This window comes from Pygocentrus nattereri, chromosome 26, assembly GCF_015220715.1.
Source record: "Pygocentrus nattereri isolate fPygNat1 chromosome 26, fPygNat1.pri, whole genome shotgun sequence".
NCBI lineage: Eukaryota > Metazoa > Chordata > Actinopteri > Characiformes > Serrasalmidae > Pygocentrus > Pygocentrus nattereri.
Genome location: NC_051236.1, coordinates 17175833 through 17188994, shown reverse-complemented (window position 1 = coordinate 17188994; position 13162 = coordinate 17175833). Strand labels below are relative to the sequence as shown.

The 13162-nt window shown below is 38.6% G+C and overlaps 1 protein-coding gene across 2 annotated transcripts in view; it reads left to right on the top strand.

Moving 5' to 3' along the window:
• The window catches only part of srgap3 (SLIT-ROBO Rho GTPase activating protein 3), a 126749-nt gene that overhangs the window by 52621 nt on the left and 60966 nt on the right, over positions 1–13162 (top strand). For both annotated transcript variants that reach the window (XM_017712643.2, XM_017712642.2), the window contains exon 3: positions 8245–8407. In XM_017712643.2, coding sequence (XP_017568132.1) covers positions 8245–8407 — 163 coding nt within the window. The remainder of the gene's footprint in view (positions 1–8244; positions 8408–13162) is intronic.

The following is a 13162-nucleotide window of genomic DNA, read 5'->3' as shown; positions in this document are numbered from 1 at the left end:
AAGTCTGGTTGCTGGTGCCTTTGAATGGTCTCTGAGAGGTGCTTGTAGTCATTCATCCATATAGGATGGGATTAGAGGTCTTTACATTTGGGAGCATCCCCTCAAAGACAGACAGACACAAAAGCATGTATATATTTACAATCATTTGCATAAAAATTCTCACATGACCACACATCGAATATTATCTTATGTTACTTAATGTGTCGTCGGCTATTTATTCAGACACTTTGGTGAACACGTTTTTAACCAGAGGTGAAATGTAACAGAAGTAGCACTTGCTCTTGTTTCAATACTTGAATGCATTTTTTCATGTAATGGTGCTTTTTAAATATTACTACTACTACTTTTATTGAGTAAATTTCTTAGTATTGCACCCTTTCTATTGCTTATAGTTTCTCTTATGAGTGCCTGTTAGCAAGCCGATTGAGCTAATATGAGTTCATATTAGATCACTAAAACAACTTTCTATAAGACAAACATCAAATTAGTGACCCAAAGTAATTGCTCAAAGTTTTTAGTAAACACCTTATTTATACTTATTCTCAAGTGAACTAGCACTACACGGGCAATACTCATTCAAATCTACCATCAGAGTTGTTTAAGTAGTAGAATTCTGTGCTTTTTGAATGCTATTGTATCTTCTTTTTGAACAAGGTTTTGAACAAGCTTTCTGAACTCACATTGCTTTGGAACTGTTGAGCTATGCTTATTATTGACTTGTTTCATCAGAGCAGTAATACAAGGTGATTGTCTTGTTCAGATTGGTAGTTTGTAATGCAAAAGAAATAAAAATCGACGTGTTTTTAGACACCAGTTTACATGTCAGAAAAGCATAACAGCTATGAGAAATCATGTTATGAAAGAAAGTACTACAGAGCAGGAATATTAGCTCACAGCCACTGTGGCTGTCAGGTTAGCAGTGCTGGTGTAAAACTGTCACTGAGTGATAGGTGTAAGAAAAGCGTTATGTGTGGTTGTGTGAGGCAGACAGATGCTGGAATTTTGCTTTGTTTGTTTCAGCAGTAAGGCATTTCCCTAAGGAGCTTCAGAGCCTATCTGCCTGCTCTCAACTCCACACTAATGATACCCCACTCGATTCACACACATACAACACACACACAGTCATTATCCAGGCTTTTTAAGGGCTGGTGACTCATCCCACTGGCTGCTGGTCTGTCCGGCAAAGTGGAGAAAGTGAGAGGTCGTTTGACTGTGTGGTCTGGTGGGATCTCAACATGTGGATATGCTGCCATATGAGAAGTGGTCATGCAACTCATGGACAGCAAGCGACAGAGCAATAATGCATTAGTGATTTTCAGCCCTGGTTCTGGGTATTTTGGTGTTTTCACTGCTTAACCAGCCCTTCCAGAGATGAAGTGGGTGTTTTAGAGTGGGGCAAAATCTAAAATAGGAAAAGCAGTGGATTTAGGAATAATTGCATTACAGGAGGGTATATAGATGCATGAATATATGCACAATGGCAATAAACAATATTACTATGTACTACATTATAACCAGCACTGCTAGGTGGCATTCAAACGACTGAAGAACAAAATGAAACCGAAACCCAGTTGACATGTCAAAATTTGTGTTAGCTGTATGAACTCAAACCACAAAGTGTTTTTTGCTTTGCAATTTAAAGTGTATCTTCGGTTGTTGTGCTGTAGCAGCAGTAGTGCTGGTTGCCATCTTGTTTTTGGTGCGCACACTTTTCTTTACTTGCAGTTAGTTAAACAGGACTGTGGCACCAAATACTCAATACCTCCACTACTATAGATATAACAGTATTGTTACGTTTTTAAAATTTTGATATAGACTTGGCACAGGAGTATCAATACTTTTGATGTCTTTGTTCTAATTTAGAGTGTATGCTTTTGTGTGAGAGTGTACGTCACTGAGTCTTTTTCAGGAGCATTAAAATAGGCAGCTCCCTCAGAGCTCCTGTTAACCAGTTTAATAGTCAACCTGCTGCCCTCAATTGCTTTCCAAACCAGGACACAAGCATGGCTAAAAATGGATAATTAGTGCCCTTTGTCTCTTGTAAGATTGTATTTCAGTCAAATGAGTGTAGTATAATACCTTTCTTGGGAATTTGCAACTGGGACATGAGCACTATGACCTGTCAAGTCCAGTGGTCTAACCAGCCTCTGCAGCTTTAACAGCATATGACACTTCTGATAGCATGTGTGTTACTGCTGATGAAGAAAATGGGACATATGCACATGGACCAGTGTTGATCCTCTATTGATATGTTTGTACTGAACTGACCAACAAGGTTTGAAGTTTAATTCTGTTGCAGGTTGTTCCAGAGACTAAAACTGCATCAGAGTTTTAGTGGATAAACAGACAAGGCTAAGTTTCAGATCGCTAAGTTGCAGAGGGCTCTCACTGCTGTCATAAACTATAGAGTTGTAGCTAGCCCAAGGCTGCCGTCTCACCAAAACACGTGACAGAATTTTAATAAGCTGAAAAAGGGCTTTTCACAGGCAGTTAAATATTTTATATGGGATTACATGAGAAAAATATGTGTAGTCAGCGTTTGTGTGAGTGGACTGATCTGAAACTCAGTCCACTCTACAGTGGACGTCCCCATGTGCTTGAGTGAACTGTGTATGTGTGAGTGTAAATGGGGATGAGAAGGAAGCTCTGATTACACTTTAGAAGATGAATAAGAACCATAGTGTTCTGACATGTATGAAGCAGCGAAAGAGCATATATTGAATATTTTTCAGACGTTATGCACCAGCAGTATAACAAGGCCTAGGGCGCTTTCACACCTGCCTCGTTTGGTGTGAATCTTTTTCTTTATTCCAGACCATTTCGATAGGTGTGAACACCCCACCCATACTCAAGTGTGCACAAAACAAATGAACCATCTGGCAAAATTTGTTGGTCTCAGTTCACTTCCAATTGAAACCTTGTTCAGTTCACTGATGGTGGGAGTGCATTTTAGTGATGGTCTGCACCAGATGCAAAGCATGTTTTTCCGCTTCTCACAGCACGTCAACGCTGTACTGTCCACATAGTCTGCCTGTTTTAACGTCCGACTCTACACAGATGCTCATTTTGTTTCTGCAGCACAAGCTGCTTCTAGAAACGACAAATGAGCAATAAAATAATAGCACAGCAATGCCTTTCTTTTTGGTACATGGGTGTATTGCATCAGTTTACTGACTGGTTACCTTCAATTTGACAAAGCAGATATAAAGTAAGATTTATTATTATTGCTTTGACTGTAATTCACACAGATGTTAATCTTCTCTATTTCTATGCAAAGTAGGAGTTTATTGGCTCAAATTTTGCCAAATGTGAGAGTAACAGAGCAGTTGTATCCCAGCAAAATTTGCTGACCAATAAACAAGCTATCCCATGTGTAATTTAGTGCACTATAGTCATTGCAGTGGGATAAAATCTGAACAAAATAAAACTAAATGAAAAAGGGACAGTGTTACAAAAAAAAACTCTGGTTCAGACCTATCAAAAAAACTAGGTTTCATAGCTATAATGTTATATGCTGTCATATTTAGACTCATGACAACCCCTTTGTATCAGATAACTCCACTCCTTGTTCAACTTTGAAAAATACTCAAAAGGGGAACCCTTTGGATTGTTTGGGAAGGGAAGAGGGTGGGCACTACAACCCAAAAACACAAACAGAGAAAGTAATATCTCTCTGTCTGTTTCTCCATAACTTCACTGTGGCCCACACATAGCATTAACGTGATTAGAGTAATGTTTAAGGAATGCATGCCTGCCTGTAAAAATGACTCACACTTTCTTGTAGTTTTCTGCACACAAACAGACAGACAGACAGAGTGAAATCAGAGAGGGGTGGAGGAAATAGGTACGATCTGAGCTTACAGCTTAGTGATAGGTGATATGGCAAGATATCATAAAAATCTGAATATCATCTTTGACAATACACAATACGTTTGATAAATACTAAGGTATTTTGACACTCAGGCATGCTGCAACAGTGATGCCATCACAATCTCGCAATGATTTTTCTTTGATTCACACAGTACTGAATCCAGTTAAACAGCACTAATGCTCTCCATGTAATGAACCAGGCAGATGGTCAGTGTTCTTTAAGTACTGATGATTTCCACGATATGCTCAGGAATGTATGTTGTCACAATAGCAAAATGTATCAAAATAACAATAAAATAGCACCATATTGCCCAGTTCTGATGCAGAAATCCAAGCTCATTTCGATAGTATAAGGGTAATATTAAAGCCTGTGTGAGAAAGTGAACATTCACTGTAGCTAACTAGGACTGTGTTCTCCATTCTACTTATCATATTTCAAACTTGCTCTCCAGAGGTGAAGTGCTAAGCAGCAGACAGTACAAATTGCAGCCATAGCTAATAGGAAGTGTTGCAGAAAAGCTCTGATGAATAAGAATCTTAACCTCATTTTGCTATTCGTTATTTCTAGTATCAGTTAACTGATTCAACACAAACTCTCGGTTTTCTAGCTCAAATTTTGAGGTAAAATATGGTAACAGACTTGGCTAGTAGCATTAGCTGAAATAAAAAGCAATTTAATTGTATGGGGATGGACTCTGGAGTACATATCTTAATCTGACTGTATGAAAGTAATTAAGAGCAGTAATTATTCATTCAGTTTGTAGTCAATTTGTATGCATTCCCTGCTTTTTTTATTTCTCCATTGGAGTGATATTTCTGGAACGTTCTCAAAATGTGTAAAAAAATAATAAATGAAAAGGCAGAGCAAGGAAGAGAATAAGGTCACTCCAAGAGTTCTGGATGGAGAAAGACATTTTCCATCGACAATGTTAAGAAGAATTAGCCTGAGGCTCAGTGAGAATGACCCAGTTCCAAATCAGAGCCCTCTGAACTGCACAGCGCAGACAACGCCGAGCTGAAGAAATCTTGTCCCGTTTCTGGTGAATGTGGTTCCCTACATGAACATTTCAGTGGGTGGATCTCTAAAGAATCACTTTGCAAATGAGATGTAAAGAATGAAGATGACACAATGAAGAGATGACACTGATCTGTGTATTAGGCCGATATCTGAGAAAATGGAAAAAAAAAGATTCTGATCCAATTCTGTAACAAATCTAACCTGAAATAGCCCACACTCACACAGTGTGCTGTGATGTTATTAGCTGTATGTTTCTCCCTATGAACATTTGAGTAATTTAGATGCTTTCTTTAAGTGAAGTGCTTCGTTTAAAAGTAGCTCATTTTAAAACTTAATAGTTTTTAAAGAAAAATATCTCATCTATATCAGTTGATGCAAGTGGTTTCAGTAGCGGCGTCAGCATCAGGAAAGGTTCTTTGTGGAACCATACATGCATGCCAAAGGTATTTAGAAACCTTTATATTTAAGAGGGTAGATCTATCCTGCTCCTACAGGGTCAGATGTGAATGTGAACAGCAATATCTGGGGAGAAGCATGAGAAAATATGGGTAGAAACCTATTAGAGTAGAAACAAAAAGAGTGTAAAATCCCTTAGCCAATCCAATAACTGGTAAAAGTGAGTCTCCGACATGAATGTAAGGTCGGTTAGCAAGGTTGAAAAGCCCCCCAAAAACTCCAGTTAAGCCTGTAGATGGTCGCATGGGCAGAGAAAGCATTACATGAAGTAGAAATGAACATTATCTCTTCAAAGAGAAAACAGTTCTGTTGGCTAATGTTAGTGTTTCACTAACTAGCTTGTTTTGCTTGTATTATCGATTGTATTTTGGACATTAAAGAGCACAAACTACAGTAAACTGGGGAGATTTTAGAGAGGGCTCACCCTTCTTAGTGATGAGTTTTGCAAAAGAAATTTAGCCAGAGATATTTTAAAGGAGGAGACATTTCATTGGCTGGAAAAGGAGTGGGAACGCTTGCACTGCTCAACATGGCATCTGTTATTTGGGAAAGTCTCTTCCTTCAGTACAAGAAGCCAGTTGGCATGCTGGTTAAGATATGTGCATGTGCATCCAGTGCAAGCTGGAAAAAGACATTTTTTTATGTTACTTGAGTCCAACGTTACAAACTATTTATACTTTTTTTGTCAGATTGTACCAGTGATTTCAATGCTTTTTGAAGCATTAATGCTACTTTCAGTTTGGGGTTTATAGGTATCTCCCCATTTAAAGAAATAGAAATCTTGTGATATATGACTGGAAGTAAATGCCTGAGGGTGTTGCCAGGATTGCCTTTGAGTGGACAGATTCTTCTGTAAGGACGTTGGTTAAGCAAGTTGTTCCCAGATGTGTGTTCTGGTTACGAGATCCCATCTGGCTGCAAGAGACTAGCTCAACCATGTTATGGCCTTTATGTTTGTTTGTTTTCTTGTATGTCCACTTCCTGTTTAGCTAGATTGTGTCACGCCATGATCCTTGTAGATGAAGAGGAAACTTTACCCTCTGCTTGTCTGTCCTATGATGTACAGGGTTGGGCTCTACCAGACTTGGCTTGTAGGGTTGGGTGGTAAAAGAATACATTTAGCATAATGTGTTTAATATAGTTACTTAGGTACATTACGTATAAGCTATGAAGACTAATATGGTTACTGGCAGGATTAAAAAGCATTAGATAGGTGGAGTTTCGACACACCCTGTGTCTATTAAATTCTCATTTAGCAAATTGTAATTCTTGCAGCATGTTGTAAATATAGTCCACAAAACATGAATGTGGGGGACCAGATTAGTGGTTTTGCCAGCAGGATAAAGAGACTAAGAGATTAATAGCAGGGCGGTTAGCATACGCTACTTTGTTTGCGTTCATCTCTGGTGGTGGGGGCGGATTAGCGGGCTAATAATGCTAGCTTCACACTGCAGGAGAGAGATATGCACTTCATTAGCAGTGATTAGCATTTCGCTAACTCTCCGAAGGGCCTGTGCTTTGATGTTCTCTCTCATGTCCTCAAACTCCCCAAAGTAATTGCCTTCCCATCCCTTATCTGAAACCTCATCCTGCTATCTCTGCGCTTCTTGAGATTCTCCTCTCATCCATTCTTTTCTTTCTTCATCCTTGAGCTTGTTGATTGATTGGGGAAAGAGATAGGATTGAGACAGGGGCCGAGTCAGGATTGGTGGTTAGCACAGCCTTACAGCCCTGAAAGCTGATTAGGCTCAAGCCAGAACGCTTTCTCTCAGGGTCATTATGATTAGCAGCGTAAAAGGAATTAAGTGATCGATGTGCTGTCAGACTGCATGTTTGTGCGTAAAAGCATGTGTTCAGGGGAAGAGGGGCGTTCAAATGGTGTGTTGGCGTGGTTATTCCAAGAGAATAAGGGACAGAGAGTAATATCCCTTAGGCTTGTGTCCCTGATACTAGGAACAACGAGGGCCACTGGAAGCTCTGTTGAACACAATTGAACTAAAATGCCATTAAAAACCTTTTTTGCCAAACAGAGTTACTTAAATGTGATTGTATGCTCTGTTCTCAGACAACTCTAGTTATGCAGATTTATGTAGATTCATGAGCTACCACCCTTTCATTTATTGAATTTCTCAGGCAAAACAACCGCTGAGTATTTCACTTTTCACTGTCAGAAAAATGTCCCCATTGCTAACAATAATAATCAGTTGTTTGGGCCTCCTACTGACACTTGAACGCTTAACCTTCCAATCTTAAACCCCAACGGAGCTGTTCCCAGAAGTGTCACTGACATTATGAATGTTGGTGACTCTAACATTTACATAATGAACTATCCAAGCACAGTTTAGCTGTCTCTTTCTCTTATGCATCTAAAATGGCTGGAGGAGATACTTCTGAGGAGATTAGATATTAGATGATCCAGGAATAGAAATGTCAAAAGAAAATAAGTGAAGAAGGATGTTAAGAAGCTGGTGCTAAGAAAAGAAAATTGAAAATATGCATTAGAACACAGAAACTGAATAGAACGCAACATCACTGAATGAGTTTGGGATTAGTTAAGTCTAAGAAGCAGAAGATACAACCAGCTTCCAAGAGTGTCACCATATTGATTTTATTTCTGGATGTGATTTTGTAACCCATGTCAGAGCTCTAAGTGAAAGTCTTGTGAGGTGAACTATATCTAGAGCTGTAAACAGTTTGGAATTGCATTAATCATATCTCTCTGTGTTTCTGTGTTTATTAAAAGTCCAGGAATTTTAAAGGAGAATTTTCAGTATTTTTTGTGTATATTTATAATGCATATTTAAAGTGTATATTTGAAAAGTAAATATATTTCAGTTCTAATCTGCACTGAGAACTAAAATCTTAAAATCTCTCTCTTATGCCCCTTTTCTGACCTTTAGGAAAGATCAACACCTGCTCTCCTCAGTAAACTGCTGGTACCTGGTTTTGAATCAGACTCGCAGAGAGAGCAGAGATCACGCCACGCTCAACGACATTTACATCAACAACGTCATCGTCCGCCTGGCTCAGATCAGCGAGGATGTCATCCGGCTTTTCAAAAAGGTCTTTGCCTTTTTTACTCTCACATTTTTTTTTTTACTCTCACAGAAGCTCAGACATACATAGACACACTGATTATTCTCACCGAGGCAAGAGTAACAGGAGTAATGAAATGAGTTCAAGAGATTGTGGCCGGTCAAAGCAAATAAGCGATGCAGACGTCTTAAATAGACACAGTACTGCACAGGATAATAAAATTCAGTGCCCAAAACTCAGCAACACTTGAAACATGCTACACAACTTTGACATAACCATGCCAAAAATGTGTCATATGCAGCTTATATGACAGTGTCATATTACCATTACCATCAATTACCATTACTGGTTATTGTCCTGACAGATGTCATGATGTTTGTCACGACGACTAACTAGGGTACCCAGCAAAGACGAGGAAGTGGCTAAATTGCAGTGATTGTTTCAAATCACGGCATATCAAATTACCAAATGCTGTGTCTTCATGTGACAGAAGCTGGAAAATGAATAAATGAATAAATGAATGAATAAATCTACCACTAAAATGATCTACCTGTGTACTTCAGCCTTTCTGACTGTGGTCCTGGAATGTGAATGTATTCATTCACCTGCTGACAGCTAGCATTATGAATTGCTGGCTGGTATAAATTTACCTTAACAGGCATGTGTTAACACAATGCATTGGCACACCACTGCATAATCATCTGCGTTTAATAAGGGGTTTTGCCACAAGGCAGTATTCAGTATAGCATACTCCAGCCAGGGGGCTCAATATGTATTGGAATGCTGTCAGCGCATAATTCAGATTCTTGAGGTCTAACCTAAACACCACTAGCATGTTTACACCTGGCTGTTCTTCCTCTGAGTGAAGCTTTGCACTCTCAGTCTTCATTCATACCAGAGTGGGGAAAGTAAATGAGCCAGTGACACACAGCTAAAATGCCCTGGAGAAATTGTGGGTACTTGTATGTAGAAGTGCCTTGAGCTAGATAGTCATGAATGTTGAGCTGGGCAGTATGACGATATGTCAACGCTATCAATTATGTCACAATATACTTTTCTGAGTATATCATGGATACATACATCATAAAGATCTAGATCAGTGGTTCCCAAACCTTGACATTAAGCCTCCTAATGTGTAGCCCCTCTCGCTCTGTACACATAAACTCGCATTCATTGCCATGATAATTAATCTCCTTTAATTAATAAAACATGTTTATGATGCAAGATAAATCACCAGATGTACTGAATAATACTGAATAAAGAAATATTGACAGTGGCTTTTAGGTTTAAGGCTCAGATGTTAGGTATGGTTTACTCTGTAGTGCTGGTAAGATTGCAGGGATGAGGAAGAATGTACATTGTTTATTTCTAATCAAAAAGGCATGACAGGCAGAGGCCAGTATGAGAGCTTGTGGCTGTAAATTGAGCAGCACATAAAATGTTCATGAACATGTTCCACAGTTCACATCAACACATCATCATGTGTGAAGCATTTAGCAGGGTTACAAACACATAAACACAACTGACAAAGATCACACATGCCTTAACAGTTAGTAAAAGATACACTCGCATTTCGCACACAATCGCATGTGATAAATTAATGAGCAACCTCTACAGTACAATGCCTGCTTTAACACAGCATTTTATACGAATAAAAACCAACACACAGCAAAATACCTAACTAGTCGAGCATGGATCTGCCATGTGGTATATGTTAAATATTGTACTCACTCATCACTCATGCATAAATGCCATGTGTAAAAATATATAAAAGTAACACTGTCCAGAAATCTGGCATTGGCTTATGATTAAATATTCAAAGATCCCTTGTGGCAGTTTCAGTGAGCGGCGTGCGGGACTGCAGGGGTGGTAGAGATGTGTCTGTTGTCTGTATCAGAGGAGGTAACTACATGGCTGGCTAATGGAATGAAATTGAATGAAGATTATTGTCAGGGTTTTTTGAAATACCACCCAATGTGACTATGTGTATCCCTCAGCTTGGGAAACAGAATCATTTAAACCAGTTACTGAGAAACATCAACCAGTGTATAGTATCTGCGTAAACATAGCAACTGCATAAACTGCTTAGCAACAAGTAGCTGACTGGATGTCAGCTTATTATTATACCATCTTATTCAGTTATTTTTACCAGTAGTTAGAGTATTCAACTGATCATGATCCTTTATATTATTCTGATTTCTTTACAGCCAAGAAATCCAAGAAATCTGTACAGCTGATGGTTCATTTTTTAGCTGATTTTTATTAACCTTGTTTCTTTTAACCTGATACTCACACACTAAGAGGGCTACATGAACTTGTGAAATACAGAAGCACATTTACAGTATTTTCTTTTAGTCAAAGCTGCCATATAAAAACCACATTGCTCTGTTTTAGGCCAATCTAACAATTTAAATTCAATAACTCATTTGCCTGTTTAAATAACATGAAGCAAATATTCTGCTAAATTGAAAGCAAGAGGCAACTGACTATGAGTCACACATAATTATGCTCATTGTGGTACAGGTGTAAAAGCATTCTAATACAGTGTTAGTGCACTTACGTGGCTCATTTTACTTATATCATAAACATGCAAGCAATAAGTGGCCTGTTTCTGAACGTGTTTATAACAAACAAGTGATTTTGATTTCGGGTCTCCGTCAAATGTTTTTTTTTTTTTTTTAATGAATTTGCAGTAGATCAATCAACCTTTATTTAAGCTCGGAGAACTTTGAGGGAGACCAATACAGAAGCCAATGCAGAAATCAGGGATTGAGAAGTTAAATAGTAAAAACAGATCAAATGCTAAAAAAGTAATAGCAATCATAGTAGTAAATAAACAAATCTGAATTTAAAAATAAAAGTAATTGTCCTTTTCATAGCCCTTTTTAAATGTGACAGTGCTGTATTGTTGGTGCGTTTTCTCTGCTCCTCCTTGTTTACAAACCGCAGAAAAAGCTGATTATTATGATTAGTATTATGGGATTATGTGTTCGCCGTATTGCCCACATGTAAAAGATTGAACGACAGTGGTGCTTACACTGGATAACTTGTTGTGCTTACTAAAGTATTTTCTTCATTGATTTTTAACTTGGATTACTGCAAGAATCCATTCTTAAGATTTATCTTTCAGGTTTATGCCTCTAGCCACTTAGTAAATTGCATAGTAATTGTCTCTTCTTTGGGTGTGGGTGGTTAAATTGCTTTGTAAAGAAGCATAAGAAAAGAGTGGTCACTCACTAGCGCTGTTTACTTTTGTAGTGTTTGTTGTTTATGTGTTTTGCATGTTGGCAGTTGGAGGGAGGTTTTTTGCACCTGAATTTTAAGGTGCGAAAACAGCCACATACTGAAAACTTAAACTAGCTTCTCAGCTGGATACCTTGCCAACCTGGGGCTGAACGCCAATCTCAGTGGATTTGCACAATATAAGCATCACAAGTTTGACAGCTCATCTCTTATGATAATGAGCAGCACTCTGGTCCCACATGTAGTTTTTCTTTAGCCTCTTTATAAACTTGAATGAAACATTCAGCTGCACAGGACGCTGTTTGTTTGTGTTGAGGACAGTCAGTGCATCGATGTCCCAATTCCTCTTGCAGAGATATTAGCTAGTCATTGTTGCTGCTGCTTTGCATGGTAGAAGAATGATTAAAGGGAAGGCAGTAAAGGGAAGAATGAAGCGTGACAGCACTGGGAGCAGCAGTGGTTCTGACAGAGAGTGACTGCACTGTGTCGGTTGCATTTGCTCTTTCACTATGTTGCATCAGAGTTATCTACTGAGCACTGTGACTGTCGGCATGTCCTGTGATTGAAGTTGGTGCTTGCAATGGTGCATCTAAATGTCAGCTACACACAGAATATCAAATTAAAACACATTTGGATCTCATATTAAAAAGCATTTGCTTCGGAAATGGGCACATATGTTTGACAGAACATCTGAATGTCTTCTGTTTGAGTATTCTGAGATGTAAATAGTGTCAGTGATGGAAAATGATAAAAACACAACTGGGTAAAGTTATATAAAAAGCAGGAGTTTAAGAAAATGTATGCAGTTGTAATATTGAAAACAGAATTTGTTATCTGCAGTGTTAAAGGGGCTGGCAACTTGATTTAAAATATTAAAATGATCTAAAATATTTGTGACTTGATCATTGATGAAAGCTGGATTTGGAAAATAAATCATGATTAATATTTCAGATATGTCTAATTGAATTAGAAAAATATGTAGTCGTGACAACCCAAGTAAACCCATTGCAATAGCCTCTTTTTTGTGCTTTTCTTTGCTGGCTGGGATCAGATTTATTTCTTTTTTTAATTAACACTGCTTTTTACAATTTGCGTTTTTTTTTTTTTTTGTCTTGGATTTTCTTCACAATTTAGATGTTTCCAATTCCACTCAGTAGTTAAGACTTCCCCAAGTACACAATACCACCAGCACTAGGAGGGTGAAGGCTAGCACAGGCTTCCTCCGAGACATGTAAAGCCAGCCACTGCATTTTTTTGAACTGCTAAATGCAGCATCACTGGACAGCCGAGTGCACTCAAAGGAAAGCGCCAACTGCCTGCGCTGACTAGCATTGCATTGTTTGATTGGGAGAAAAGGGGGGGGCATCCTACCCACCCAGAGGGAGGAAGGCCAATTGCACTCTCTTTGACTCCCAACATCACCATCACCAGGGATCGAAATTGCGATCTCCAGATAATAGGTCCCACGCTTAGATGGCTGCGTCACTCAGGAGCCCCCAGTTTGTGTTTTACATGTAACATGTTAGCTAGACTTTAGTT